Source organism: Phyllobates terribilis, unplaced genomic scaffold (assembly GCF_046119375.1).
Source record: "Phyllobates terribilis strain yellow unplaced genomic scaffold, ASM4611937v1 Scaffold_2__4_contigs__length_985480577, whole genome shotgun sequence".
NCBI lineage: Eukaryota > Metazoa > Chordata > Amphibia > Anura > Dendrobatidae > Phyllobates > Phyllobates terribilis.
In genome coordinates, this window is record NW_027362762.1 from 829,756,096 (window position 1) to 829,783,023 (window position 26,928).

Sequence of the window (26,928 nt, forward strand, 5' to 3'; positions counted from 1 at the left end):
TACCTCCAGTTAGAAATGTAGTATCCTTCTTCTGATTCGCTTGGTCGCTTACCTCATGTGCAGGCATTGCAGTAGATTAGGTATAAATGGTTACGACCAGGGGCTGGCTGGCAAATTTTGGCCTAGGGGGCAAGCATACAGCAGTGGCCCATGAGCGGCGGCACAGCCTCACTGGGCATGCGCGGGACCAGCGGCTGGACATGTAGGAATGTGCATGCACCCCACAATAATAGCGCTTGCCGGGAGCAGTATTCAAAAACGTGGACGACACCAGCAGTGACTAAATGCGGCGCTGCCCCTGACTGAAAAGGAGCCTGTATGACAAAGTATATAAAATCATTATAATACCAACAATTTCAATGAAAAAAGCTTGTTAGTGATGCACATTGCATCACTAATAGTGATGAGAGAGTATGTTCGGTTAACCCTTTCGCCGAGTATACTCGGCTGAGCACGGAGTATTTATAGAATGCTCGGGCTTTAAGTTTTCGGCGCTCCGTGAACATGATTTGCAACTGTTTGACAGATTTAATACATGTGAGGAATGCTGGAAAAACAGGCATTCCTCGCATGTATTAAATCTGTCAAACAGTCGCAAATCATGTTCACGGAGCGGAGCGACGAAAACTTAAAGCCCGAGCATTCTATAAATACTCGGTGAAAGGGTTAACCGAACATACTCTCTCATCACTAATCACTAAGAAAGCAATGGTGGCAGTGTAGATAGTAGTTAGGCCATGACAGGTTCCCTTTAAAGCCAGGGATGTCAAATTCAAATACACAGAGGGCCAAAGTTCAAAGCTTGGACAAAGTCGCGGGCCAACCTTGATATTTATTAAAAAATATGTCTACAATTGAGGAAGTTTTTCTTTATCAAATATAACGATTAATTTAAAAATTATAGTGGAATATTATAATATATTATGTAAAAGCAGTAAAAAGCATATGGCCCAATGGCAAAATTTAAATATGTAATTTAAGACAGGATAAAAATCCTTCAATGAAACCGATAATAATGTATGATGCAAGCAAAAGCGCCCCAAACGCAGTATGATACCCCCACAATGAATTCCTCCACACTCACAGTATGAAGACCCTACTGTACCCCTCTCCCTCAATCCCCCCAACAAAGAATGGTGACTAGTGTTGAGCGACTATGTTCTATTAATCCTTTCGCCGAGTATGCTCGGGCCGAGCTCCGAGTATTTACAGCTGCTCGGTGATATGTTTGAATCGCTCCCGTGTGCATGATTTGCGACTGTTTGCCAGTTTTAATACTTGTGAGGAATGTCTATTTCTTACACATTCCTCACATGTAATAAAACTGTCAAACAGTTGCAAATCATGCACAAGGGAGCGATTCAACCATAACACCGAGCAGCTGTAAATACTCGGTGCTCGGCCCGAGCATACTCGGACAGAACATACTCGCTCAACACTAATGGTGACCCCATCACAGTATGATTCTCCAACTGTAATCTCCACACAGCCCTTCATACAGTATAATGGCCACAAAGAGTCCTCCATATAGTATAATGGCCACAAAGAGTCCTCCATACAATATAATGGCCACAAAGAGTCCTCCATGCAGAAAAATGGGCCCCACATAGTCCTCCATACAGAATAATGTGCCCACTTAGTCCTCCATACAGTGTAATGGCCCCACATAGTCCTCCATACAGAATAATGGGCCCCTCATAGTCCTCCATACAGAATAATGGGCCCCTCATAGTCCTCCATACAGTATAATGGCCCCACATAGTCCTCCATACAGAATAATGGGCCCCACATAGTCCTCCATACTGAATAATGGGCCCACATAGTCCTCCATACAGAATAATGGGCCCCACATAGTCCTCCATACAGTATAATGGCCACACATAGTCCTCCATACAGAATAATGAGCCCACATAGTCCTCCATACAGTATAATGGGTCCCAAATAGTCCTCCATACACAATAATGGGCCCCTCGTAGTCCTCCATACAGTATAATGGGTCCCACATAGTCCTCCATACAGTATAATGGGCCCCACATAGTCCTCCATACAGAATAATGGGCCCCTCATAGTCCTCCATACAGTATAATGGCCCCAACATAGTCCTCCATACAGAATAATGGGCCCCACATAGTCCTCCATACAGAATAATGTGCCAAACATAGTCCTCCAGACAGAATAATGGCCCCACATAGTCTTCCATACAGTATAATGGCCCCACATAGTCTTCCATACAGAATAATGGGCCCCACATTGTCCTCCATTCAGAATAATGTACCCCACATAGTCCTCCGTACAGAATAATGTCCCCGCATAGTCTTTCATACAGAATAATGGGCCCAGCATAGTGCTCCGTACTGTATATTAGGCCCCGCATAGTGGTCCGTACTGTATACACGGCCCCGCATAATGCTCCATACTGTATACATTGCCCTGCATAGTGCTCCGTACTGTATACACGGCCCCGCATAATGCTCCATACTGTATACATTGCTCTGCATAGTGCTCCGTACTGTATATTTGACCCTGCATAGTGCTCCTTATTGTATATATTGCCCTGCATAGTGCTCTGTACTGTATACATGGCCCTGCATAGTGCTCCGTACTGTATATTTGACCCTGCATAGTGCTCCTTATTGTATATATTGCCCTGCATAGTGCTCTGTACTGTATACAGGGCCCCGCATAGTGCTCCGTACTGTATATATAACCCCGCATGGTGCTACATACTGTATATATGGCCCCGCATGGTGCTTCATACTGTGTACAGGGCCCTCATAGTGCTCCGTACTGTATATAAGACCCTGCATAGTGCTCCTCACAGTATAATGGCCCCAGATTAAAAAAAATAAATACTCACCCCTGTCATTCCAGCGCTCATCCCTACTTACCTGTTGGCCCAGGAGCCATCCCCCTTTCACTAGCGCCGCGCCTTCCCGTCAGGCGGCGCGCCTTCCCGTCAGGCGGCGCACCTTCCCGTCAGGCGGCGCTCCTTCCCGTCAGGCGGCGCTCCTTCCCGTCAGGCGGCGCTCCTTCCCGTCAGGCGGCGCACCTTCCCGTCAGGCGGCGCACCTTCCCGTCAGGCCACGCGCCCTCCCGTGAGGCCGCACGCCCTCCCGTCAGGCCACGCGCCCTCCCGTCAGGTCACGCGCCCTCCCGTCAGGTCACGCGCCCTCCCGTCAGGCCACGCGCCCTCCCGTCAGGCCACGCGCCCTCCCGTCAGGCCACGCGCCCTCCCGTCAGGTCACGCGCCCTCCCGTCAGGCCACGCGCCCTGATGGGAGGGCGTGTGCAGAGGAGAGTGGCCGCGGCAGTATTGCAGTCAGGTGGCCCAGCCCGACCCTGGTTACGACCACTCTAATAGTGACAGTTAGTTATTAGTGGTCATAATCATAGATATCTAAGCAACTGCAATGCACATGGGGGAAGCGACATAGTGAATCAGAAAAACTATACTACATTTCTAATTGGAGGTATTTGCTAATATTTTTATCACACTCATTACATCTTAGAGATGGAAATACCCCTTTAAGTAAAAATAAATTCCTGAAGGAGTCCAAATGCTTTAAATCAGCATTCTCAGTAGTATGTTTGAAAACAGATTGTTAAACTCTAGAGCAATGACATGGCCTTATCCCATAATGATAATTAAAACTGTGCACAATCCAAATAGCTCCAGGGCGGCTCATGATAACACATTATTCATTCTTTGTCTTTTGTAATTAATACTTAGTCTTGGTACAACGTGCCCTCAACCTTTTGGGTTAGTTGTCACTGTGTCATAACATATTGTCACTACAGTGTGCTATCTGACTGAGGTTCTGTTTGCTTCTAGAATTATTAGCAACCATGAGTAGTGAACTAAATGTTCCAGTGGATCCCTCCACCCCGGCCGTCTCTGAGCGCAGCAACAAAGGTATGGACTACAGAGACTGGGTCAGGCGCAGCTACCTGGAGCTGGTGACATCCAATCATCACTCGGTGCAAGCCTTATCCTGGAGGAAGTTGTATCTAAGCCGAGCCAAATTAAAGGCCTCCAGCAGGACCTCGGCTCTGCTCTCTGGATTTGCTATGGTAAGCTTCATACATTTTTTTTTTTTTAAACAGGTTTTAATGTCATAAGATCTCTCAAAATTAAAATTCATGACATATCAGGTGTTAAAAAATTCTAGTGTAATAGATGGCACTGGAGACTAAAGAGGTTATTTGCACAGACATTACAGCACGGGGATCACAGCTGATTCTTTTTGTGAGGTAAAGCATTTCCCTGCCTGTTTTTAAGCAATGTTTTACTTCAAAGAAACAATCAGCTGTGATCCCCTGCTGTAATGTCTGTATACTCTTTTGCATCCTCCTCTGCCCAGGAGATGTGGTATGATCAGACCACATTCCAGTACGGTCAGACACAGCCATTACACAGTACACAGCAGGGGCATATTTATAAGATTATCTCAGCACAGGAACATTTTATTTAAGCACATCCAATTGTGGAACTTTTGTTCGGGGGAAAACCCCTTTAAGTCTGTGTCCGCCGCTACATTAGCCTATAGTTCCTTAGCTTGCAGGGATTTTGGAACAGGTTAGAAACCTACTCATACTCAGTCTTCCAAAAATCCCTTTAATTAAAACAGTATATAGAAGAAAGGGAGGAGGGGGAGGAAGGTGCTGTATCTGTAAGGCTGCATGTGATGAGATGGGTGAGGGAGCAGAAGAGGTGGCGAGTCCAAAGTCTGTGCCCAGCACTAGCATCAGAGCGGAAAGAGCCTCCCCCACCCACTGAGCAAGCAGAAAGTATGGATTTCCAAAGGGTGGTTTGAAAGAGACATTACAAACACAGACATGACACAACTACTCAGCTTCTGTTATTTCCGTAACAAGGACCAGCTGGTGAATAAAACACCTCTTAACCGAAATTGTGGTATCAGACCTGTGGAAATACAAGATCATTGGGGACTCTAGTTGCCAGACTACCGCCAAATGACAACATGAATAAATCCCAAAATCAGAAAACAAAAGTGAACTTGCACAGTATTGGTTCTTATTAGTATGAATACTCAAATAAACATACACATATAGCAATATACGAATAAATTAAAGGGACGAAACCAAATGTACTAAATTTGATAAAATACTTTCACTTAGGCTGGGGTCACACTGGTGTATGTTCTCTCGTGCGAGAGAATCGGGCCGATTATTCAAATGGCAGTCGACTCAAACTCTGTCAGAGTATGATCCAAATGTCAGTGCTCTGTGCTCCGATTGGCTCGCATGAGAAGATTGCAGTACAGGTGCAGAGGAGATGGAGAAAAAAATTTCTCCATCTCCTCCATTGCCGGTGTCCGCTGTAATCGGACTGCACTTGGATGACATCCGAGTGCAGTCCGATGCTTCATAAGCACCCATAGACTTGTATGGGAAGTATGATCCAATTCTCGGATGCACCAGCAGCATGTTGCGATTGTTTTCTCATGCCTTATCAGCATGAGAAAATAATCGCAGATACGCTATTGCCCCATAGTATAACACTGGACTGAGTGCTATCCGATTCTTAATTGGATTACACTAGTCTGGTTTATACGTGATTGTGAGCGAGCCCTTATAAAGTTAATGATTTTCCTTTGGTAGATTTTTTTTTAGGAGTACATAACATTTGTCATTTTCTCCTATAATATTTTTGATCAGACAATTTAGACATTACTCTTATATTAAAGGAAACCTGTCACTGGGTTTTTTGCTACCTAATCTGAAAGCAGCATAATTTAAAGACAGAGACCCTGATAAAACAGTTTTTAGTCAAAACTACAGCAAGCAGCCCAGTAAGTGATGCTCCTCTGGAATCAGGGTCTCAGCCTCTACATCATCCTGCTCTCAGATGGGGATGCAAAAACCCAGTGACATATTCCCTTTATATACTGCATGATTGACATTGCAGTCAGTAGAAAGAGCAATTTACCGATCGATCAGTAGGAAAGTCGTCCATTTTTTTTATCTGAGGATTTACAATATCTTTCAAAACCCATCAAGATTCTCACTTTTGTAGACACAGAAATAATTGTGGTTTTGAATCTTGGACTTGTAACAAAATCTGAAGACATTGTTTCATTTTCCTCACTAAATAAGGAGAATTTCATTGTCTGCTGGAGTTGTCTCTGAAGCTTTGACAAAACATCGAGGATTTTGAAAAGAACGTTTGAGACGATCAATTTAACATTGTGACAACCTGCCAAAAACAGGTTTTTCTGTTACTAGGCTGACATAATACTTCAAGCTTATGAAATAAATAAATTCCAAAACGAATGAGTCATGGAAATCTCCAGTCATTGTGTGATATTTCTCTAATTCCACCGTACATTTGAACATTGTCTGGCAGAACTGACATAGAAATATCAAAGGATGGTAAAGTGAACGGTTCTTCATGTCTGACAAAAGCAGAAGCCCCTAACAAAGAACAGTTTTGAGAACGAGTATCTGTATTGGATATGTGAAGAGACCGGGAAGGGCAGGAGTCACCGGTGTGTTCTTCTTTTAATGATACAAAGGACAATATGTACTGCAATTATCTGATATGAAGTACAGTCTGTGAGGACAATTGGGAAAATGGGGCATCGGTAATTTGTGTTAGGATTAAAGGGAACCTGTCATCAGTTTTTTCCCATATATCCTTCGGCCACCACCTTTCAGCCCCATGTGATCGCATTCTATAATAATGTATATATCACTCCAATTCGCCCTATAAGGCAGAAAAAACACTTTTTCTTATACTCTCATACGGGGCGGTCTGGTCCGGTGGGTGTCGTTGGTCTTGATCCTCCCCTCTTCTTGTGATGCCGTCCTCCTTCTCTGCTTCTTGTGGATGACACATACTACTTCATCCACACAGTGTCCCCTTCACACTCCTTCTCTCTGCCCTGCTGAGGGCAGCACACTGTCATGTAGTGCGCATGCGCTGGCGCTCTATGGACTTTCCCCGCGCATGCACAGAGCAGTGCTCTGCTCTGCCCTCAATAGAGCAGCCTGCGTAAACTGACCTGCGGTGCGTGTTTCAAATCCACATGTCAATTTCTCTTGCAGGTGCGCTGAGTTTTCGGTGCAGATTTTCCCCATAGACTGGTATTAGATGTGGAAAATTCGCAGGTAATAATTTAAATGCAAGTGCATTTTTAGTGCGCTTCCGCAGCGGAAACACATCAAAAACGCGTGTAGTTCACACCTAAATGTATCAGTAAAGTTTTGCCAAAGTCAAATACCAGGAAGTATAAAGAAACAAAGCAGCTTTATTTAAAGCATGACTCACCACAAAGAGACAAAAAACCCAGCGTCAAAAACCCTATAAAAAGGCATATTAAAAAAACTCATTCAAAAACACAATGGAAAAACGTAAATAATTTAAATAATAGGTGCAGAAATTCCGCAGTGTCAAAAACTCACCAAGAGGTCATTGTGGGAACAGAGCCTTGATGGCTCCCTCTCACTTGCAATTAAATTGGACGAATGCAATCCGATAAAAAATCGGATTGCATTCGGACCAATTTAATCCTGTGTTTCTGTGCTCAGTGGCATTTTTTTTTCCAGCTCCGATCGGATTGGAAAAAAATCGCAGCATGCTGGATTCAGATTGCACACACCCATATAAGCCTATGGGTGTGTGTGAAACATCGCACTGCACTCGGATATCACCCGAGTGCAGTGCGATACCCGCCGACGCCGGCAACAGAGGAGATGGAGAAATTGATTTCTCTATCCCCTCCGCAGCTGTGCTGCGATCCTCTCTGTGCGAGAGGATCGGAGCACAGAGCACTGACATTCGTCTCCCGCTCTCAGCAGAGCAGGAGCCGAATGTCGTTAGCATATCGCATCGGATGCCATACGCTAGTGGATTTTCACCATACTGCTAAAGGCTAAATCCATAAGTCACGAATCATTAAGGCTACATTCACATGTTCAGTATTTAGTCAGTATTTTACATCAGTATTTGTAAGTTAAAATCAGGAGTGGAACAATCAGAGGAAAAGTATAAGAGAAACACGTCACCACTTCTGTATTTATCACCCACTCCTGGTTTTGGCTTACCATTACTGATCTAAAATACTGACCAAATATTGGTGTGTGAATGTGGCTTAAGAGTGAAGTTTAATGAGCGGCATGCAGAAATAAGATGCACTTGCCACTTAATGAATGTTGCGCATCTTATCAGAGGTGTTGGGCTCCTCCCAAGCTCTGCCCATTTTGGCGGAGCTGCATGATACTGACATCCAGGGATGGATTAAGAGTAGCAAGGGCCCCGGACAGTTTAGAAGGCGCAGGCCCCCCCACCCCACACACACACACCTGATGTATCACGTGACATGTCACATGATCCCCTGTGATAGATCATGTGATAGTTCACGTGAAATTAATTTGGCACAATATTAATTATAATAATTTTTTTTAGGCTATGTGCCCACTACGCGTTTTTTAAGCGTTTCCACAGCGGCAATTCCGCTGCAGAAACGCTTAAAAAACGCATGGTAAAATGTCTGCCATGTTCCCCAATGATAATCCGCATGTGCTATGCACATGCTGCGGAAATTTCCGCTGCAGATTATCATTGCGGAAAAATCCGCAGCACTAGCAATTATTTTGCAGAAGCGCGGCGCTTTCGCCGCCATTGACTTGCATTGGAATGCATGGAGTCCGCATCACTGCATCTGTACATGCAGAATCCATGTGTTTCAATGTGCTTATGGTACCCGGGTTTGGAGAAGAGGAGACTCTCCTCCGGACCCGGGTACCATAGAACCTGTAAAAAAAAAAGAATAAAATAAAAAATAAATATTATACTTACCTTCTGATGGCCCCCGGTGTCTTTATCCGATGCGTCCTGGCTTGCCGGAAGCTCGCGATGGTCTGAAAAGGACCTGCCGTGACGTCATTTAGTCATGTGACGGGTCACGCGACCGCTGACGTCAGCAGGCCATCAGAAGGTAAGTATACATTTATTTTTTACCATTCTTTTACGGTCACACTATATAAATCCATGCCGGTTGCATGGATTTATATAGTGTGACCAAGTTGTCAAGCACTTTCCAAGTGATGCTAAAATCGCTTGGAAAGCGCTTGTGAACCCGCATGCGGAAATGCAAGTGAAGAACGCTTCACATCCGCATGTCCCTGGCAGGAAAAACGCATGTACAATCCGCATGTACAATCCGCATGCGTTTTTTCTGCCAGGGAGATGCATAAACGCTCAAAAAAAATCCGGAGCATTTCTGCATCGTGGGCACATAGCCTTACATTAATTGTATGACTCAATATTGAGCACACTTAGCCATCTATACACGGCAGGAGGCCGCACGTAGCCATCTATACACGGCAGGAGGCCGCACGTAGCCATCTATACACGGTGGAAGGCCGCACGTAGCCATCTATACACGGTGGAAGGCCGCACGAAGCCATCTATACACGGCAGGAGGCCGCACGTAGCCATCTATACACGGCAGGAGGCCGCACGTAGCCATCTATACACGGCAGGAGGCCGCACGTAACCATCTATACACGGCAGGAGGCCGCACGTAGCCATCTATACATGGCAGGGAGCCGCACGGTGCCATCTATACACAGCGGGAGGCCGCACGGCGCCATCTATACACAGCAGGGAGCTGCATGGTGCCATCTATACACAGCAGGAGGCCGCACGGCGCCCCCCCCAGAGACAGTGGGAGGCCACACGTAGCCATCTATACACAGCAGGGAGCCGCACGTAGCCATCTATACACAGCGGGAGGCCGCACGTAGCCATCTATACACAGCGGGAGGCCACACGGAGCCATCTATACACAGCGGGAGGCCGCACGGAGCCATCTATACACAGCGGGAGGCCGCCTGGAGCCATCTATACACAGCAGGGAGCCGCATGGTGCCATCTATACACAGCGGGAGGCCGCACGGCGCCCCCCCCAGAGACAGCGGGAGGCCACACGTAGCCATCTATACACAGCAGGGAGCCGCACGGTGCCATCTATACACAGCGGGAGGCCGCACGTAGCAATCTATACACAGCGGGAGGCCACACGGAGCCATCTATACACAGCGGGAGGCCGCACGTAGCCATCTATACACAGCGGGAGGCCGCACGGAGCCATCTATACACAGCGGGAGGCCGCATGGAGCCATCTATACACAGCGGGAGGCCGCCTGGAGCCATCTATACACAGCAGGGAGCCGCATGGTGCCATCTATACACAGCGGGAGGCCGCACGGTGCCCCCCCCCCAGAGACAGCGGGAGGCCGCACGTAGCCATCTGTACACAGCGGGAGGCCGCACGGTGCCATCTATACACAGCGGGAGGCCGCACGGTGCCATCTATGCACAGCAGGGAGCTGCATGGTGCCATCTATACACAGCGGGAGGTCGCATGGCGCCCCCCCCCAGAGACAGCTGGAGGCCGCACCTAGCCATCTATGCACAGCAGGGAGCCGCACGGTGCCATCTATACACAGTGGGAGGCCGCACGGAGCCATCTAGACACAGCGGGAGGCCGCACGGAGCCATCTAGACACAGCGGGAGGAAGCACTGTGCCATCTATACACAGCAGGGAGACCGCACGGAGCCATCTAGACACAGCGGGAGGCTGCACTGTGCCATCTATACACAGCAGGAAGCCGCACGGTGCCATCTATACACAGCGGGAGGCCGCACGGCCCCCCCTCCAGAGACAGCAGGGGGCCGCACGGCGCCATCTATACTCAGCAGGAGGCAGCACGCAGTCACGCACGCAGTCACGCACACAAACATATACAGACATACACATACACGCATAAACACATTTGAAACACAAAAATACATATAAACAGACATCACACAATGATATCTGCCTGCACACACATACATACATACACACACACACACTCACTCTCACACATACACACTCTCACACACACACACACACACTCACCATCCCCCGGCTCGGCTCCAGTCCTGGCTCCTGCTCCTCTCCGGTGGTAAGTAGCAGTGCAGGCCGGGCGCGCACTGCGTGACGTCACAGCTAGGAGACACGGCCACGCACAGGGCCGTGTCTCCTAGCAGTGACGCGGCTGGGACAGCAAACAGGGAAGTTAACTGCTGCAGTGCTGGCCCGGCCGAAGAAGAAGCAGCGGCCGTGCACCGCTGCTGGGGGAGTGGTCCGGGCCCCCCCCCCCCCGCCACTGTCTGCCGGTATGTTCCGCGGCGCCACACATATAATGAGGGCAATCCGGCCATAGCCCCCCTGGAGACCTGAGGCCCCGGGCGGTAGCCCGGATTGCCCTCATTATAATCCGCCTATGCTGACATCTCCTATCTCAGTAATGTAACAATCTGTCTTCACTGAATACAAAATTTACCTTAGAAATGAGAATTTAGATAATGACTGATCAATTCTGGTATAGAAAGAAGCAGAGTTCTCTGATAAGATCTGTTACTGTGTTGCTTATTTCCATGTGTACTATTGATTTATGAAATAAAAATTAAAACGACTGTTATGCCTTAAGTAAATTAAGTAGAAGAAAAATATAAAATCCCTACTGTAATGTTAGGCTCTTATAATGTGTTTCTTAATAGAGGGAAACATTTCTGGTCCATTCAAGATTTCTGGAACATTGTTTCTTTCCACATAAAATGCCAGTGCATGGGAAAGAATCTTGAGTGGGCTGGAAACATGTCCAGTTGTTTAGCAAACATGACAAACTGGCAAATTTCTAGAGGCTGAATACTTTAATGTTTACTTTTCTTTTTTTTTTCTTTTGAATAAAATCTATGATTAGAAATGAGTGAATATTTTGAAACTCAAATTTGACAGCTTTGCTGAATTTTGGCCAGAATATCGATTCTCATCTAATCTATTCACCGCAAATTTGAAAGTACTCCAAAACTTCCAAGTGCCCAGAAAAGCTGCATATGTCTGATTGGGATCCAAGGGGTAACGTTTCTTCTTGCACAGAGTGACATGTTAGGCCTGACACGACACAGTGAGACTTTTAAAAGTCAATATCAACTCTCTAACGAGCCTTGCTATATGACTTAGGATAAAAGCCAAAACCATAATCTCAATTTGCAGACACTGTGTTTCGGGGTACTGCCCCTCGTTAGTGCAATGCAGCTTAAGTCTCCTCACTGTGGCATATCAGGCCTGACGTCACTCTCTGCAAGAAGAAATGTGACCCCTTGGATCCCGGTCAGACGCCTCTCACCCAGCCAAACCAGATCTCACACTTTGCACTGACAAGGGACAGTATCCCAAAACACTTTTATCTTAAGTCATATGACAAGGCTTGTTAGAGAGTCAATATTGACTTTTAGGATTGCTACTTTCTATAGGTGGCACTAGAGTTCTAGTCCTCTTCCTCTCTGAAGAGACAATTTGCATATGTCTGATTGAATTAGAGCGGCACTATTGCCACACAGATTAATCAGCAGCAGCTGCCAGCAGTGTGTCCCTCCCTGGTCCAGCCACAGAGAGAGTGACTCGCCTTTCTCTACATTTCAATTATATTTGTAATATTTTCTTTTCCGTATACACTAATTTGATCACTGCTGTGCTGTCACACACTGTTGGTACAGTTTTTTCAGTGTTTTATGGCCTTTTCTCCCAATTTCTATGGCTAAGTTGTGACATCCTCCCACTATCCAGATTCACCACAAAATGGCTGCTGCATTCTCTGCCTTTGCTTTTTTACAGGCTGTGATAGTCCCTCTTAATTGGCTGTGCTATACCAAGGGATGTGATAGCTGCAAGGCATTATGGGGAAGTTCATCCAGATGCTTCCAAAGTCAAGTGATCCTTATCTGGATGGTACAATCTTCTGCAGTGTGGCGGCACCAGTCTTACATAATTTGCACAAAACAATTTGCATATTGCTCGAATTTGACAAATTCAGTAAATTCCTAAAACTTCATCAGTATGCGATTCTTCATATTTTGTGTTATGCTATACCTGATGAAGAGAAAGCTTGCAATTTGTTACCATCTTTTCAGTTAGCCATTAAAAGTCATCAACCACTGAGGACTCTTAAATCTTAATATTTTTTTAAAACTTCAACATTAATTTGAACTCCCTTGTATCGATTATCTTATCTCTATCTACAACATTTTGATGACATTTTATTATAACATTGTAAAAGTTTTTCTATTTTTATGTTGTTTCCTAGGTGGCTATGGTTGAAGTCCAGCTTGAGATGAAATATGATTACCCCAAACCGTTACTCATTGCATTTAGTGCCTGCACCACGATACTGGTGGCTGTCCACTTATTTGCACTTCTGATCAGCACTTGTATACTTCCCAATGTCGAGGCAGTGAGTAATATCCATAATTTGAACTCTGTCAATGAATCACCCCATGACCGTATGCATCCCTATATCGAACTGGCTTGGGGCTTCTCCACAGCTCTTGGGATCCTCTTGTTTCTTGCGGAGGTGGTTCTTCTGTGCTGGATAAAGTTCTTACCAATTGACTCTCCACAAGTTCGCAATGAAACTGCCACATCCCAGAGGCAAAGTTCAGATGCAGGTTTTACCTCCGCACTGGTGTCCACCATCATCATGGTACCTGTGGGCATTATCTTTGTCATCTTCACGATTCACTTTTATCGCACACTGGTGAGGCACAAAACAGAGCGCCATCACAGGGAGATCGAAGAACTCCACAAGTTAAAAATCCAACTTGATGGGCATGACCGAGGTGTAAATGTAGTGTGAAGTTTATTGGTCAATGGACTCAAGTTCATGAGTCTCCATTACTGAACACTTATCAGAGGTTGGCCTGTATTTCAAGCCTCTGGGTCATAGCTGTAGAGCTTTAAGACTGAATTGTTCAAAGTTGCAGATTATTTCTGCATTGTCACTTTGAAGGGTGTGAAATGGGACAACGTCTAAAAAGGAAAGGTTGTATTGTTTACAAATGGGGCCTGAAGTGCTTACTTACCAATGGTGTAAAAACAACAGAACTTTTTGGTGGGTACCAAAATTAATACTGAAGGTTTTATTATTGTGTTTGTTATCATTGTCAGTCCATTTTCGGTGCTTATGTGTACATGGAATTTCAGCAAATCACCTTCAGGAGTGGAAGAGATCTGGCGTAACTACTCTGAGTGCTTTTAAATGATTTATTAAAGGGATTCGCTCTTTGGAAGGTCCCATTGACGGTAAGCTGATCCCAAAAAGTACCCCTGCTGTAACCTGTAGCGAAACCATTGTATAGTGTCTGGATACCTGGCACTGAGCTTTCCTGCAGCGTCGCCACTGGGAAAATTAGGCATTATACATTCATGCTGGACTATCAGTGTAAAGGCCCCGTCACACTTAGCGACGCTGCAACGATCCCGACAACGATACGACCTGTCAGGGATCGTTGCTGCGTCGCTATGTGGTCGCTGGTGAGCTGTCAAACAGGCAGGCTCACCAACGATCAGGGGAGCAGCGACATCGTGGAAAGAATCTTTACACGATGTCCTGCTCCTGGTTGCCAGCCTGCTGAAGCCGGAGCAGGCTGGTAACCATGGTAAACATCGGGTTACTAGGGGCGCACGCGCCCCTAGTAACCCATTGTTTATCATGGTTACCACTCTGCTACAGTGAGCGGGAGGTTACCGCTCACTTTAGCAGGCTGGTAACCATGGTAAACATCAGGTTACTAGGGGCACACGCGCACCTAGTAACCCGTTGTTTATCATGGTTACCACTCTGCTACAGTGAGCGGGAGGTTACCGCTCACTTTAGCAGGCTCGTAACCATGATAAACAACGGGTTACTAGGTGCGCGTGTGCCCCTAGTAACCCGATGTTTACCATGGTTACCAGCCTGCTAAAGTGAGCGGTAACCTCCCGCTCACTGTAGCAGAGTGGTAACCATGATAAACAACGGGTTACTAGGTGTGTGTGTGCCCCTAGTAACCCGATGTTTATCATGGTTACCAGCCTGATCGCTGCTCCCGCTGGTCACACACAGCGATGTGTGCTGACCAGCGGGAGGCCAACGACCAAAAAATGGTCCAGGACACTTTGCAGCGATCAGCGACCTCACAGCAGGGGCCTGATCGCTGCAAAGTGTCACACATAGCAACATCGCTGGTGAGGTCGCTGTTGCGTCACCAAAACCGTGACACAGCAGCGATCTCGCTATGATCGGGGCTTAAAGGAGTTGTGTACAATCTCAAGGATAGGTGATAAGTTACTGATTACTGGGGAGTTCACAAGTCCATTGTTTGACTAGAGCAGTAGCTGAGCATCCACGGTACCACTCAATTGAAAGTATATGAGACTGAAGGAAATAGCCAGGTAGAGTACTCATTAAAGATGCAAGGGATCTAAAATAGAGGCGGTCCTGACAATATATGAATCCAAATGTTGAAATTAATGAAAATAGGATTGCTCAGTCACTTTTCTTTTTTTGTCTTTGCATTTGCTGACTTTTTTTTTAGCGCCAAATTCATCAATTTTGCTCATACAGTTAATACGCTTTTTGCAAAGTCATATATAGTCTTTATTGTTGCCTTAAACCATTTCTGGTGACCTTTTAGGGCATGTTTTGCAAAATGGCGCAAAACTCTGGGGGTCCGGAGTTCATTTGCCATAACTTTTGTGACTTTTCAAAAAGTTGCAAATAATAAATCAGGCAAAAACATCTTGAAAACCTAAATTCTGCCCAAAAAGGTGAACATAAAATAAAACAAGAGAACATAGATATTTATAATCAACTTTATAAAAGATGCAAATTTAAAGAAGAATATGGCGCAAATGAAACTTACAGCGAAACTTATGCTTATACAACTTGAAACTTATGCTCACTTACTTGGTTAACACTTAGATATGACACTTTACACAAACAATGTAAGTCTTATTGAACTAATAATATGGTGCCTTTTTAAAATACAAATGAATGGTAACACTTATTAGAATTACAGTAACATTTCTTTAATCGGACACTAAAAGGTCCAGTTATGTGTCCTATATATTCGGATGATCACTTTCTTTTTACAGGTAAACAGATACTCTCCTTTCATATATCAGAATTACTTTGATTTCTGAGACATACATTGTTGGAAGTGTTAGATTTTTGTGGTTACAGAGACATCTAATGTCAAAAATTAATTAGTCTATTTTTGTTTTTCATCATCACAGTAAAGGCAAACGTGATAATCTATTCTGTTAAATGAGATCCTTTAAATGGAAGTTCCATCGTAATTTTTTTGTACTGATATATTAGCCGTGAAGATTGGTGGGATATGGGACCTTGACAGGGTGTGGACAGCTTTGTTATCAGTTCCTATGTGGCTATATAAATACCAAGTGTGTACTGCAGCAAACTGCTTCGGTCACGTTTCACTCTGCCTCTATTTATATTCTCAGATTGCTAATTATATAAAATAAATATTGGATATATGGATGATCTCTTATATTGTATTCACATTGGGATTATTTTATCCTAAACTCACTCCATTCATAGTTCCTGTGTACTATACCTCCTGTGCTATTTTATATTTTATTTAGCTATTTATTTTAATATTCTTAATTTAGTTCTTAATTCATGGAGACTGGTGTTGCAGCTTAAGCCAACAGAAGGCAGTAAAAGTTACCAGAATACTATGATGAGGTATGAGCAGTGCAACAAAATTAGGAATAAGATCATTATACTGTAGGAAGGAGTGTGAGCAGCAATGCAGGACATATCAATAAGGGGTTCAGATGTAGGTGTCGCACTGATACCCTGGTGTCAGAGCGTCCAACAACTTCAACTTACACCTGACAGCGATCTACAAAGTTAAAGGGATTGTCCACTACTCAGACAACCCCTTCTGAATCCCTATGTTTCCGTCGAGTAAAATAACACTTATACTCACCTTCAACGTGACATTATTATCACCCTCCTCTCCTATGGATATAATTGACATCCGGAGGAAGTGAGAGCAGTCGCAGCTCTGACTTCTTCTGGATGTCTTGATTTGTCTGGAGGAGGGGAGAGTGAAGCCGGTTCTGATTGGCTAAAGGGATCGCATGACATAACAATGGTACGCGAGCCCCGGGAGAGCCAGTGTCAACACCGCTGGAATGGTGAGAGGGGAGTATAGGGATTAGTATTTTACTGAGGGGAAATATAGGGATCCAGAAGGGGTTGTCTGAGTATTGGACTGCCCCTTTTAAGGCATTAGATAATACCAGTATTCCAAATTTTGGGACACTGTGTAAAATTTAAAGAAAACACAATGATTTGGAAATCACTGATCATCATTTTTATTCCCAGCAGAAGATAGAGCACATATCAGAAGGTGAAAGTTAGACATTTTTCCATTTCATTTGAAAAAATCAACTCATTTAGAAATTGATGGCAGCAACATATCTCAAAGAAAGTTGGACAGGGCCAAGTCTACCATTGTGTAGGATTCCCTCTTCTTTTTACAACAGTCTCTAAACATCTGAGAAGTGAGGAGACAATTGCTGGAGTTTTGGGAGAGGAACGTTGTCGCATTCTTGTCTGATGTAGGATTCTAGCTGCTCAACAGTTCTGGGTCTTCTTTGCTGGATTTTTTGTTGCCTTGTGCACCAAATGTTTTCTATTTCTGAAAGGTCTGTTTCAGAAATAGAAAACATTTGGAGCACAAGGCAACAAAAAATCCAGCAAAGAAGACCCAGCAGGCAGCTGTATCATCACCTGAACTCTTCTTCTGTGAAGCCATCTGTTGTGATGGATGCAGTGTGAGGTTTAGCATTGTCTTGCTGAAATATGCAAGGCTTAAAATACATGTTGTCTGGATTGGAACATATGTTGTTCTAAAACTCCTATATAATGCTCAGTATTGATAGCGCTTTTCAAGATATGTGAGCTGCCGAGGCTATAGGCGCTAATGCCCCCCATACCATCAGAGATCAGAGACATGGGAACTTTGTGCTGATAATAAGCTGGACAGTCTCTCTCCTTTTAAGTGTTCAGGACACGGCGTCCGTAGTTTCCATAAAAAAATCACATTTTGATTCATCTGATCACAGAACAGTTTTCCATTTTGTCTCAGTCCATTTTAAATGAGCTTTGGCCCAGAGAAGAGAGTGTTACTGAATTGTGTTTATATATGGCTTCTTCTTTGCATGATGGAGCTTTTACTTGCCTTCAAGGATTACACCACAATCTTTGTACACAGACACTGATTTCTGGAAGTATTCATGTTTCCATGCAGTGATTTGCAAGACCAACTCATGCCTGTATTTAATGCCATGCTGCCTGATGGTCCATAGATCACTAGCATCCAATATTGATCATTGTCTGTGTTCCTTGTGCACATGTATTTCTCCAGAACCTCTGAATATTTGATGCTATTTTCTATTGTAGATGGTGAGAAATTCAAAGTATTTGCAATTTTATGTTGAGGAACATTTTTCTGTAATTATTCCACTATTTTTAGATGCAGTTATTCACAGATTGGAAAACCTCTGACCATCTTTGCTCCTAAGAGACTCTGCCTCTCTGACATGCTCTATTTACACAGTCATGTGACTTTCTTGAAAATTAACCCTTCAGCTGTTATTCATTACTTTTACTTACGTTTCCAGCCTTTTGTTAACCGTGTCCTAACTTTTTTGAGATGTGTTGCTGCCATCAATTTCTAAATGAGTTAGACATTTTTCCATTTCATTTAAAAAAAAATATCGTTCACTTCTGATGTGTCCTCTATGTTCTGTTGGAAATATGATATGGCTATAAGAGATTTCCAAATCATTGCATTCTTATGTTTTTTTACATTTTACACAGCGTCCCAACTTTTTTAGAATTGCAGTTGAAGACCGCCAAACTGTTATTTTTTTCCTGTCCACATATATCCCCTGTTTAGAGGAAGAGTAGAGTGTAGATATAAACATCTGTTCTTCTCATTAGTTTTTTTCAAAATGATTTTTAGGAAACCAACCACATCCCACATATTTCAATTTATTCAGTTTGGTTACACGTTACTTGCAACAAATTCTAGCCACTTCATACATACCAAACCTAAACTTAAATAGGACTCGTCAGAAACTTTATCTTTTTTATTATTTTTTATTATTATTTATTTATATAGCGCCATTGATTTCATGGTGCTGTACATAAGAAGGGGTTACATACCAAATACAGATATCACTCACAGTAAACAAACTAACAATGATAGACTGGTACAGAGGGAAGAGGACCCTGCCCTTGCAGGCTTACATTCAACATTTTACATTCTATGACATTGCTACATTTAGCACAAGCAATCAGATGATAGCAGCTTTAAGTCCCCAAAGGGGACTAACAAGAATAGTGAAAAGTAAAAAAAAAAAAAAAAAGCTGAAAAAAAACATAAAAGTTCAAATCACCCTTCTTTTCCCCCATTAAAAATAAAGATACGAATAAAAAAATGCAAATATGTGATATTGCCGCATTCTGAAAAGTCCAATCTATCAAAATATAAAAATAATTAACCAGATCAGTAAACACCATGAATGAAAAGATTCAATATTATGTTTTTTGGTTGCTGCAATACCACAAAAAATGCTGTAACAAGCGATCAATAACATCATATCTATGCCCACCGGGCAGCACGGTGGCTCAGTGGGGTCCTGGGTTAAAATCCCACCAAGGACAACATCTGCAAGGAGTTTGTATGTTCTCCCCGTGTTTGTGTGGGTTTCCTCCGGGTTCTCCGGTTTCCTCCCACACTCCAAAGACATACTGATAGGGGATCTAGATTGTGAGCCCCAATGGGAACAGCGCCCATAATGTCTGTACAGCGCTGTGGAATTAATGGCGCTATATAAGTGAGTAAAATAAATAATAAATAAAATGGTATCAATAAAAACATTGACTTGTCCCACAAAAAATAAGCCATCACATAGCTCCATCGATTGAAAAATGAAAACATTACGGGTCTCAGAAAATTGCGACACAATCCCCCAAATTTTATTTTTAACTTAAAAGCCAATGACCTGCCAATCAAAAGAAGAGAGTGTTGCTAGACAGCAGGGGTGGAGATACCGTTGGTGCACCCTATGGAGTCCAAGAGGAAATGGGGCCACATCTACCTTCGAAGCAGGTGAAATTGTGCATTATGATGACCCATATATTGTTCTTGCACTGGGGTCCTCTTCTGTCTGCATCCGCCATTGCTAGGCAGGGAATACAGACTGAGAAGTGTATCGTCACACTTCAACGCACTTCCAGAAACAATTTATACAAAACATCTAAATGCCATTTCTTACTGCTGGAGCAGAGCTTTGGGGGTCATAAAGGGATTGATTGACTTATCTTTTAAAGGGCTACACAGACATAGAAATGGATTGGGGTTTCCTTTTAATGTCACACTGTCAACACAAAGTCACATTCAGCACATGTAGTTTTGCATTGTGTTTTCAACATTTTCTGTGTTTACGCTACTTAGCTATAATGATCTTGGGTAATATCTTTCTTCTTAGACAACTCCTATTCAATTAGCATTCACAACTTCTTTTTTCTATATGGAATTCATTAAGTCTGTTACTAGATACACCATTTTCACTGCATTACTCTATCTACTCCATGGAATAATGGAAGATTTCTGATTTTTTCACTAGACTACTGCACAGTCCCTGGAGGCATCCCACACAGTGCAAACAATAAGCATGTAGGGGCTTATGAGAGATGTAAAATCAGATCTGACAGGCAGCTGACAAAACCCAGAATTGAGCTGTGTATGTGAATAGTCTATAAAAATATGTAATTTCATATCAGCTTCAGTAACAAAACAAACAAAACTATTCAACATTAAATGTAGATGGTACATGATATCTGCCAGTATACCATTTAAAGGAGATGTCTCTCATCACAGACAACCCCTTTAATATGAGTGTCTCTGCTTAAATCAGCAGTTCCTGCTTTTCCATTACCTGCATGGCCTGTAATATGCTGCTTCTTATACCGTCCATATGCTCTTATTCAAGACCTGGAAAGAAAGAAGTGGTCAAATAAAAAATAACTTTAATGTCTTTTTAATATAAATGGTGTGCCATTTAACTAGATGTAGGAACTTCAATGACGCCATGTACCATCAGAGTATTCTGGTATACTTATGAGTATAAAATGTCAAAATGGTCAGTTGCATTTTTCATAATAACCATAAGGCAGATATATATTATGATAAAATATGCATTGGGCCTCAATCATAAAAATAATGCAGATAGAAAGTGTAATTTTGCTGGTAATTACCTTAAGGGGTCCAGACAATCAGAAAACCACCGATCGGCCATTATCACCTCCAATGGCTGTCAGATGTAAAAAGTGTTCAAAGCAGAATATCGCTTCTCCATATACTGCTAAGTGGTGGCTGCCAGGTGCTGCAGATCCACTACTATTGAAGGGCACAGGAGGTGATCTGCAGCACCTGGCAGCAACCATTAAGCAGTGTATGGCGATGTACTGTACAGGTCATATTGTTGCTACCTTCGTCCGCCGCTAAAGTGGATGACAGCTGATTGGTGGGGGTGCCAAGTGTCAGACCTCAATTGATGATCTGTTAAATGGATATGTCATCAATATACAAGTAGGGAACAACTGCTTTAATATTTTAATTGGCTATTGAAAAATAAATGGTTGCAATGGGCACTAAAAAGTTACTAAACACCTAGATATATAGTTAAAATTTAGAGGAAAGCCAAAAAGTGATGCCTACATCTGGGTCAGTGCTATTTGTAGCTTCTGGCATTAGCTTGCATAGATGATTCTTGGAATATTCCTTAAAAGGGAAATTATGTTGCAAATTGTTTGTTAGGGCATGTACATATCACGTTCAGTTATCCTTTATTATTTGATTCATTTTTTAAGTTGTGTTAGTTTTTTTTTAAAAAGGATATGTTAATGGATCCATAGATTTTTCAATAGGGCTTCCCACATGGTTATAAATATCTGTATATAGGTGTAGGTACTTTTGTAAATAGGGAGCTCTACTGTCCTTACAGGTGCAATGAAGCCTGCAGTCCCTTCTGTGTAAGGAACACTCCATGGGGAGCAAAGCTTGGGCGGACACCTTAATCTTCACCATGTGGATTTTAGGGTCCACTGGTATAAAATCAAGCAATTTGCCGTGTTAGACATATATGAAATGCAGAGAGCTAAAAAATGGAGTAATAAAAAAAACTCTGAAATGATACACGTGAGCCCTGCGCTCAATCAGCGCTGGCGTCTCTCCCCTCCTTCGGATGTATAAGTAATCAAGAGTTAGTGAGTGGCCAGCCGTAGCTCTGACCTCCTCTTGATTACTTATACATGGCGTAACAACTGCACATGAGCCCCGGGAACATGAATGCTGACACCGCTGGTACAGCGGCGGCACCGGAGGCCGAGTATAACTGTTTTTATTTTAAGGTGGCAAACATTCAGATGGGGAAGAGGTTTTCCTAGTAGTAGACAACCCCTTTACAGACTGTAACTTTTATAAGAATTTATGGTTCTTATTTGGAGATTTTTTTTTTCAACAAACATCTGCTCCTTGGGCCAAATGTCACAACTGAAAGAAAAAGGCGTCATGGAATATTGGTGACTACTGTCACCCCTGATCGACACATTGTATCCTATGAAGAATTGTGAAAACAAGGTCACTTGTATATTTTTGGTATGTTCCAGCCACTATATCTGGAACTCCTGTGATTAAAGGGAATCTGTAACCAGTTTTTTGCTGACACAGCTGAGAGCATGATGATACAGGGGCAGAGACCATGATTCCAGTAATATATCAGTTACTGGGCTCTTTTCTGCAGTTTTGATAAAATCACAGTTTTATCTGCTGCGGATCTATCAGTTCTCTGAATCCTGAGCTGTGTATAACCCCGCCCACACCTCTGATTGGCCGATTTCTGTGTATACATTGGCCGCTTTCTATCTATGCACAATCAGTGGTGGGGGTGGGGTTATACACAGCTCATGAATATGGAGGATTGATGACAGCAGGTTTAGTAGTCTTCTAGTGATAATCTCCTGCTCCTTTTGATAAAACATTGATTTTATGAAAACTACAGCAAGCAGCCCAGTAAGTGACACATCACTGGGATCAGTGTCTTTGTCCTTACGTTATGCTGATCTCATATAACGTGGCAAAAACCTCGTGATCGATTCCTTTAAACTGAACTAGTTACACTGAATTTTGTAGTCAGGCATTACAACCATCTGAAGTTCACACTTCTTGTCCTGATGTATCTTGTCAGTTGTATTGTTGCACACATCATTAAAATGAATAGTGTAAAATAAATTCATGTTCCTGTTACCAAGAGGAAAATGGCACAATTGTCAGCAAAGTGGATCTATTTTTCTACCTATGTGAGCGCTTGTTTTCTTTTCTTTCTGGTGTAAATATTTTCAATGTTACATTTCGTGGAGCTTTTTTGGGTTTCTGATGCTTTAATAAAACATTTTTGAATTTGTCTGGTTAATTGTTCAATAGTTATCTTAACTTGTGAACATATTACAGCAAAAAAGCACAGCTTTAAGCATTGTGAAAGGGAATCATTTCTAAAAGTAATTTTGATTAAATATATATATATATAAAAAAAATGTTTATTTTATATGTGTGTAATGTATTCCATCAATTTATACACTAAAGGTGTTAGTTGTAGTGGTTACAGGCGGAGGTGCTGCACCCTTGTGCTTTCGGGTGTAGCTTGCTCATAACTGGTAATATTTCACCTACTATATGTACGAGGTGAAATATTCGGCTATGAGGCTGTTGAGATCAGGTCAGGAGACCGGCAGCCGGTCCAGATATCACAGCAAAAAAACACGAACACGTGAATAGCACCATAGATCATAATGAGTGATAAAAACGGATACAACACGTATGTGTGAATGAGGCCTTACGTATCATGCACATAGACAACTATTATGGATCAATGTTCACAGATCCATAATGTTCTATTACATACCATAATAAGAAGGTATTCTACACTAGAAGCAATGCGGCATATGGCTTATGTATGCTCACGGCTCTGATATGTTATTACTTGGTTATTGGTTGCTTTCTACCTTGTAAGTAGATTCTTGCCTAAACTAAGCAAGTGCTTTATACAGTATCATTCTACAATTTCAGATATTTTTGCTTTTTTTGTTTTTAATATCATGTATATATTTTCATGCTCAAGAATGCAAATTGGCTGTAAAAACGTGAGAATGTCAGTTAAAATGTTTACATTTACCAAATAATGGAAAATAAATGTACTCAATGTAAAATTGTGCATTTAGTCGTGACCGTAACATTTTCAATAAGATAACAATATGTACAGTATATTCTTTATCTGTGGATCAAATGTACTCACGGAAGAAAGCACCAAGCTCAATCCCCTTCACCCACAGTTCAGGAGAACGCCTTAAAAAATTCAAATGTCGCCCCGAGTGTCTTACTATTTTTCTTCTTATTAGGCTATGTTACCACTATGAGTTTTTGGTGAGTTTTCTTTTTACACTGCATATTTCCAAAAAAATGAAAGTAGCCTATACTACTTAATAGGTGCAGGAAATTTGCAACATCAAAATCTCACCAAAAGCTCATCATGGGAACGTAGCCTAAGATTGCATACAAAGATTTCCTGTTTCCTCATAATTGATAACCATCACAACTTGTTTCTCTGATTTTTGTCATCTAGTGGGTTAGATGTTAGAGATTGGACTTATGTATTCATGCATTTGTGTAGATTTGTTTTTCATGATTATATACCGTTATGTATCACCCATTGCTTTGTGTTTGCTTACAGTTTGGCATATTATATAGATTTATTTTGGATACAAAGTGGGACTGAGTAACCCTGTGCCCCGGCATTATTTGGGTGTCAGCGGAGCCATCATTATCCCCTCAAAAATCCAGTGATTTTAAAATTAAATGAAGTTAATTCGCACAGAGCTATGAAGATCGTTCATACCCCCTTTTAAGTGTTTATAAACATCCCAAGTTGATTTCTCACATCTGTGCCGTGTGAAAATTTAGTAAATGAGGGTAACTAGTGCATTTTTTTTATTCTTTAATTTAAATGAGTGAAATAAAGAAATCCTAAAGGGTTTGTCCGGGACTATTATATTGATGAGCCAGCTTTGGCAGATAGCCTTGGCCAGCAGACATGCACAGTGTACAGAGCCAGAACACCACAGCTCCATACACTATGTCGGGACTGCTGCAGCTCAGCTCCCATTCTCAATAGGATCTGGGATGCAGTACCAAAGAACAACCACTACATAGTGTACGGCGCTGTGATGCGCTGTGTACTTCCTTCAGCCTCAGGCTGTTAATAGTTGATCATTGGAGGCGCCGAGTGTCAGACCTCCACCAATTTTATGGTAATGATGACCTATTCTGAGGATAGGTTATCAGCATTGTAGTCCGGGACAACGTTCTTAATAGTTTATTCCAATGTTCATGGTTTCGTATTCCAATTTTTGATGCCAAAGCCAGGAACAGCTAATAAATGGTAGACATGTGAAAAGGACAAACTGTGGCCTACCCTCATAATGCTTACTAAAAAACCCAACTAGAAGACCCCCCCTCAAACAGCTTGTTTGGGGCAGACATGCATTTTAACACTGGATTGATTGAATTGAATAACCATCTAAGGCCGGTTTTACATGTCCAGTGTTGCCATGCTTTCATATCGTAACGCCCTCTTCAACCATTGCGATGTGATCACGGTCCATGCTTCACAGACAGGTGAAACCAGCCTAAGGTGCGCTAAGAACACGAAACCTTTTACAATACCGACCGCATATACATCATTAAATAGATGTCTTACACCTGATGAGGATGGTGTACTTACTTTGAAAATCCATGTCTTAATTGCTATATTATCCCTTTTGAAAGTTTTCTTGCTTAGTAATTAAATGAGACTTTTAAATAGTCCAGTTCTTTTCCTAAAATGCTTATTTTCATATTAGGCAGCAAAACTTTAAAAAAAACAGTAAACCGCCATTAGACTTCACAAAACGGTACATTATTTTTCATCAAGGCTATTTTGTAGGTTATTTCTACAAAAATCAATTGTAGAGGATTACATGCCCTTTAGGGTGTTTAAAGTTAAAGAGAAATTGTTTGCTTATTTTGGCTATTTAATATGAGCAGCATAAAGAAAGAGAGCCTGATTCCAGGGATGGGTCACTTACTAATATGTGTGTCATTGTATTGAAACTATCAGTGTTTTATAAGCAGGAGATTATCACTGCCGGACTAGGTCCCAGGTGCAAGGTATTTCAGTTAATTTGTGTAACCCCGGCCCCACCACTGATTGGCAGCTTGCTTATAATGCACAGTGTACACAGGAAGCTGCCAGTCATGGGTATGGGCTGGGTTATACATTCTGAGCACTGCTACATCTACAGCAAGGAAAACAGGGATACTATCAAACTGCACCAAGCAGTCCAGTAAGTGACACATCCCTGGAATCAGGGTTTTTGTGCCTATGCCTATATCATGCTGTTCTCAGATTACATAGCAAAAATCTGCAGACAGATTCCCTTTAAAAAGAACCTGTCGGCACAATTTTAGTAAGGACATGGCTGAAATGACTCTGTAATAGTGATTAAATTGATACATTTGGTGAAGAAATCCGCTTTGTGATTCTTCTTTAATCAGCATTTGAAGTTTTATGCGATTTAGATTTTGGTGCACGGGGTCTTCTCCTCCCTGTCTGTGATTCCCGGCCCCTCCGCCTGTCTCCGGTCTGTGAATGAAATGGCTCTTCTGTTTGAAATCTCAGCAGTGACCTGTCATTCACAAAATGGAGACAAGCGGTGGCGCTGGGAAATCACAGAAAGGGAGGAGAAGACCTAGTGCACAGTCCAGCCCTTGTGCACCGAAATCAAATTAGCACAAAACTTCGAATGCTGATTAAAGAAGAACCACAGAGTGGATTTCTTAGCCAAATGTATCAATGTACTGTAAGCAGTCAAATCGTGTTGGATCAACCTATTAGT

At 42.7% G+C, this 26,928-nt stretch overlaps 1 protein-coding gene across 2 annotated transcripts in view; it reads left to right on the forward strand.

Moving 5' to 3' along the window:
* The window catches only part of ORAI2 (ORAI calcium release-activated calcium modulator 2), a 44,186-nt gene extending 29,657 nt beyond the window's left edge, over positions 1–14,529 (forward strand). Inside the window, exons 1-3 of one of the 2 annotated variants that reach the window (XM_073670766.1) lie at positions 3,958–4,070; positions 7,068–7,130; positions 13,162–14,529. In XM_073670766.1, the coding sequence (XP_073526867.1) occupies positions 13,168–13,710 (543 nt within the window). In that variant the 5' untranslated portion in view covers positions 3,958–4,070; positions 7,068–7,130; positions 13,162–13,167 and the 3' untranslated portion in view covers positions 13,711–14,529. Of the gene's footprint in view, positions 1–3,831; positions 4,071–7,067; positions 7,131–13,161 lie in introns of those variants that run through there. The other variant, XM_073670765.1, reaches the window with a different exon arrangement.
* The last annotated feature ends 12,399 nt before the right edge of the window (positions 14,530–26,928 follow it).